At 31.0% G+C, this 5,871-nt stretch overlaps 1 protein-coding gene across 2 annotated transcripts; it reads left to right on the forward strand.

The window, feature by feature from the left end:
* The first annotated feature begins 3,148 nt into the window (after nucleotides 1-3,148).
* Nucleotides 3,149-5,260, forward strand: LOC21388517 (dormancy-associated protein homolog 4). Of its 2 annotated transcripts, none has more exons than XM_010106300.2 (4): nucleotides 3,149-3,262; nucleotides 3,374-3,696; nucleotides 4,501-4,612; nucleotides 5,146-5,260. In XM_010106300.2, exons 2-4 carry the CDS (start codon nucleotides 3,387-3,389, stop codon nucleotides 5,171-5,173), a joined length of 450 nt encoding a protein of 149 aa, XP_010104602.1. In that variant the 5' UTR covers nucleotides 3,149-3,262; nucleotides 3,374-3,386; the 3' UTR covers nucleotides 5,174-5,260. The 2 variants fall into 2 exon arrangements, with proteins under 2 accessions (XP_010104602.1, XP_024026693.1); XM_024170925.1 differs by having other exon boundaries at nucleotides 4,501-4,593; nucleotides 5,146-5,234.
* Nucleotides 5,261-5,871: the final 611 nt, after the last annotated feature.

Consider the following 5,871-nt stretch of genomic DNA (forward strand, 5'->3'; position numbering starts at 1 on the left):
AAAGATAATGTTAATCTCACTCATTTTTAAAACATATTCTTGTGGGTCTGTTTCGGAAAATGACATGATGTTTTGTCTTACCTACCAAAATGAATAATTGTTCCCAATAACTCATCCTTACTACCACCACAAATACGCCTGCCGGAAAGTCCTTGGTGCAGACTTGGAAAAAAAGAAAGAAAGAAAGTCTTTTGTGGGGTCTTTGCTCATCTAACGTATTTGGAAGAAATATATTGCCAAAATTGAATATGAAAACTGACAATTTGGTAGGACCAATATGATGATACCAACGTGACACCCAATGAAAGAAACGAACCGTGTTCGGAGTTAATTTTATTTTTATTTTTTATATTTTTAAAAAGAAAAATAAAAATAGGTGAGAAACAGTGTTTGTCACAATTAAAAATAAAAAATAAAAATGAAAAATATTTTTTGATTTAGAATAAAATAAAAGATAAATAAAAAATAATTTTTAATTATTTTTTTATTTTTTATTTTTATTTTCTCCTCTCTCGAGCACACAAAGAGATATAATAATAGATTTTTTTATATTGAAAATAATATATTAATAAAATTATCAAACACATTTTTAAAAATAATTTATATCTAATATTAAAAATATTTTTATTTTTATTTTTATATAAAAATAAAATTATATTAAAACGAGCTCTAAACGCAAAGAAACTATTTTTTTTTCCCTCCCATAAGAAAGGAACAACACGCTTTGTTTTCTATTGGATCCTTAAAATTGGCTCGTATGAAAATGATAGACTGGTTGGATTGACTTTAGATCTAAGTTTGTACTCCTGTGGAACAAAATATCCCTATACACATGTCTCATAATTCTGGTGATGACCTTTTAAAATAATAATAATAATAATAATAATAATAATAATTCTTGTGATATATATAGCCGAATGGCCATATATTTTTGTATTATCATTTATCTGTGTAAATAGTATACAATTTTGATTAAAATGTCTTCTAATTAGTGAGACTAACATAATTACATCAATCTATTGAAATTTCTTCTACATATCACATGCATATTACATATGACTGAGCTTATCACGTGATAAGGAGTTAGCCAGTCCCGTCGATATTCAAACGAGACGTCAGAATAAGCGAGCCATGATCACAATCTTGAAGAAGCATTATCATTAGATGGCTTTTTTTTTTATATATATATTTGTGGAAATTATTAGATGGGGATTTGCTAATTGCGTAAAAGAGATGATTTTTGTTTTCTTCTTCTTGAATGGGGAAGGAATTTTGCAATTCAAAATACAGTTAGATTATACTTACAACAATAAAAAAAGAGCTTAAGAGACGTTTATTTCTTATATTCATCATTTATTTTGAATCATAATTTATAATTCTCTACGATATTTTTTCTCATAAAAAATAAATATAAAATAAAAATAATTATAAATTATAATTATATATATATATATATAAACCAAAAGTCGTCTAACTATTAACCAAACTTAATTGGTTTGTGCTTATTGGACGAAAATCCAAGAAGTTTTAAAGATAATACCTTAGGGATGATGCACCATCCTTATCACGTGACAGGTGGTGGACCCCGCCAGAACTCAACTATCCAATATTTGGTAGATCTCTAGATCCAATCGTCTAAAATCTTATCCGATGACGTGTAAAATGCCAATGTTAAAGAGTGGGGCCCGGTTTTATTATGCCCAGTCTCTCACGCCTTCTATTGTTTTTTGAGCTCCAACAGCTTCAGCCGAATCTAATATGCCAATATGGCTGCGGCTTAGGCTTTAATTTCTCAACTTTGACACATCAACCGGGTTTCTATATTCATCGGCCTTTTCCTTTTGTGTTATATTTAAAAAAAAAAAAAAAAAGAGACAAATATTTTTTTAAAAATTACATGAATTTTGATTTTGATTCTTTATTTTGATTATATTTTTTTTAAATCAATACAATTATATCAATTAAAAGAGTTTTAATTAAGAATAAATAATAAAAATTTAACTTCATATACTTTTATGGGTAATTAATTCAGTAATTTTCTCTATATTTTATGCTCTTATTGGCTTCAAATTAAGTTTGCCGTCTGATTTTTTTTTCCCTTTAGTCTGTCTATACTTAGTAGTTGACTAAATAATCCCTTCTCTGCGTAAGAATCCAATTAAACAAATTTCCAACTATGGCTTTTTTATTAATTAACTTATTTCAACAATAAGCCTAATTAAGCTCGTTGAGCCTGAACCCATGAATCTTAATAGAGTTTGTTAAATCTCCTCATTTAGACTTTTAGTTTTACTATTTCCCAAATTGGCGAAGTCCTATATTCTCTCTCTTAAACACACAAAAAGTAGTAAAATTCAACCGAATCTCTAGAATCTATATATCAATGAATGAAAAACCTTGTAGATATTTCACCCTAGCTGTACTTGCACTTTATACCTTTTACATTTTTTTCATTGAACGTCTTGTAAATTTAAAATTTTAATTTAAGTTAAAATATAATTTTACATGAGAATTTTTCACTGTAATAGAAAAAATTAAATATAACTTTTTATAAAAATTTTTAACTGTAATAGAATTAAAATTAAAATCTCAATTTAAGTTAAATATAATTTTTTATGAAAACTTTTAATTATAATAAAATTAAAATTAAAAATTTAAATCGGTGAAATAAATGATGTCGAAGTAATTAAACCAGCTTGAACTAATACCGTTAGCGAAATTTTACTCAGTTTTTACAAAATTATTTATTGCTGACCTTTACTTATCTTCTCATTGAGTCTAACAGCATTACAGACCACATACTCTTATCAAGAGCATACAGAGCAATATATATATATATATATATATATATTTATGTGTGTATATATATTCAGCATTCATGATTGCTTTTTTGATAAATTCAAATGAGATTGATAATGGAAATATAACGATATATTATTGCATGCAAAAAGCTTGTGCTTCTCTCTCTCTCTCTCTCTCTCTCTCTATATATATATATACACAAATGTATTATTAGTTTGATTGGCTCCAAATGAAGCGCGGTTAGCCGGGAAGCCATTGACTCAAATTAGCCATCATGTCTACATGACCTTATCCTCATCATCATGCTTGTAATTTTGTCTATAAAAACACCATAATATCACCTAGTCTTCCCAGAAACCAAACTTCATTAATTGTTTGTACATATAATATCAATACTTCTGATCTCCTTCGTCTCGTTCCGGTGATCCTCCCATCTCTTCGTGATTAACAGTCGTATCAGGTCGCAGATTTAATTTCCTACAACCAAATAATTAATCACAATCACACGTTCAAATTTTTACTATTAACATTAAAAAAAAATAATTAGTGGAGATCTTTTCGGTTGTTACAGAAGTCAAAAGCATATGGGATTTTTGCACAAGCTCTGGGACGAAACACTTGCCGGGCCTATGCCGGACACCGGCCTCTCTAAGCTCCGCAAGTACAACTCGTTCTCCGGCACACGACAGGCGCCGTCGCCGGCGCCGGCGACTGATCCTCCCCAGATAGCCGTGACGGCGGATTGTGGTCATGATCATCAGGTGCAGGTTACTCGGAGCATCACCATTCTCAGGACTAATCCAAACCCTCTCGTCAGGAGCTTATCCGTTGATGTCGCGGGTTCCGAGCCCGATTCTCCTTCCTCGTGCTCCACGCCGCGGACGCCGGTAACTCGTAAGTTTTATATCTTCTCTGATATCTACAGACGCACGTAAATACGTATGTGACCATTTAAGGACGTTTGGTTATGATTTAAAATTATTTTTATTTTACGTGTATTTTTTGTCAGAAAAAATACTGTAGTGAACCACGAATAATAATTTAAATCATGACATGAATCTCTCTTTCAAACGTCCTCTTAGTCTATTAGATATCTGAGATTATCAGATATGGAGTTTGTTGTCGTTGGTTAATATGTAAGAAATAAAGATGATGGATATTTAAGAAACTACGGGAGAGATCATATAGTTGAGACGATATATACTTTTTCGAGAACAAAAAAGACGCGGGGAAATATAAGAGCATGCAAATATCGGGTGGTTTCTAAAATATAAGGCTAATTATAATTATTTCCCCTTGCGTTTAATTTCTTCGTGCTGAGAAGAAATAATCAAACAAAAAAGAATCGGGTATGTGTATTATATGATCTATATGGGCGTTACCTAGAGAAGTTCAAAGAAGCTACATAGAAAACAATAATTAAGCAAATCTGCTACATGGGGTGGATTTATTAAAAGGAAAAAAAAAATAAAAAAAAGAAACAACACATATGGTCTTGCCTTATGGAAGAGAAAAAAAAAATCTCTTCTTCTTGTATTTTCCGAGAAAGAAATGCGAGTATTGACCATATATATAAGTGTATATATATGTGTGCGCGTGCTGATAAAATATATGTCTTGGTTGCTTGTTAAGAAGTATTTTAATTGATTTGCTGCGGTTGATATATATTGTGACTTTGTAATTTTGATCATGCGGCAGCCGGAACGCTAGCAGAGAATAATTTGAAGAGACCATGGACAAGGACAAAATCAGTAGGCGTCTCCGCCACAGAGCGCGGCTCTGAACAGAGAAGTCCGACCGTTTACGATTGGTTGTTTTGCATTTTCGTTTCATTAAAACATTATTATATTCATCCTCTATACAATACAATATGCCTTTAATTTGCCTGATATTTGTAGGGTCTTGATCTCCTTTTAGTAGCTATGTTATATATTATAGTAGTATTCCACGTCCCCTACTCTTTTTCTCCGCTTGGACATATGTTCCATTAATTTGGGACATGTTGGACTTAATTTAATTCATAGAGAGAAAAAATAACGTTACCATTACGTAAAATGTTACTAATTAATCAGAAAATTAATGATGATCATGAGTATCGCAGAAAATAACACCGCGATGATCAAGAGGGTTGATTTTGCTAGCCAAGTACAAATGCAAGGGATTCAATATTAAAGTAAATCATAATTAGCAGAGCAGAGGCATATTGTTAATTTTTAATTTGGAAAAAAGTAATGCTTGATTGATTAAGTAATTAGTTAATTAAGTCCTGATAAGTCCAATTAATTAGAAGAGTATAAATCCGTACGTTTCTAATGCATGGTTCATTATACTGTCCCTTTGCAGGATAGTGATTAGTGCTTTGGATCATTGAGAGAGATAATCAAAGTGACGATCGATTTTGTTTCGAAGCATGATCATCATCGCCATCGCCAACGCCACTGATTTGAATCTATATATATATATATAATTACATTCTGGCCTTCTAGTAGTGTTTCTGCGGTACATATAATCGACATAAATTAAGCTATCTAATTAATTACATTTTGATAAAATGTACGGTTCATATGACATGGTACACTCAATCGGGACCGATGCTTCTTGGAGTTTTGGAGGGAGGAAGTAGAGTCGTGTTTAATTTTTTCCTTGTACATACCATGGTTCTTGTGTCCTTTTGTTATGCATGTATTTGTTTATGTGTGTATATGTAAAATATGTATATATGGTTGTGATTTGAATCCTCTCCTTATAAAATGCTTGAAATGTATATTGTTTCTGATCAAAGTTCTGAACGCTAAGAAGATCAGAGAAGAAACAATATGTAATTAAGCCTAGATTAATTTACATCCGCAATTTCGTATTTTTGGTGAAATGGTTTAATTTCACAACGCTCTTTTTTTTTTAAAATTAAAAAAAAAAAAAACTATACAAGGCAAGATCAATTCCAATACTCGCCATTATTCCACTCAAAACTTCCGATGCCACTACACTAAATGGTGTTAGCATTTCATAGAACCTTTGAACTACTTTTATTTATAGAAAGCTTTAAAGTGAGAAGATCTATCCAGTACA

Source organism: Morus notabilis, unplaced genomic scaffold (genome assembly GCF_000414095.1).
Source record: "Morus notabilis unplaced genomic scaffold, ASM41409v2 Scaffold774, whole genome shotgun sequence".
NCBI classification, from domain to species: domain Eukaryota; kingdom Viridiplantae; phylum Streptophyta; class Magnoliopsida; order Rosales; family Moraceae; genus Morus; species Morus notabilis.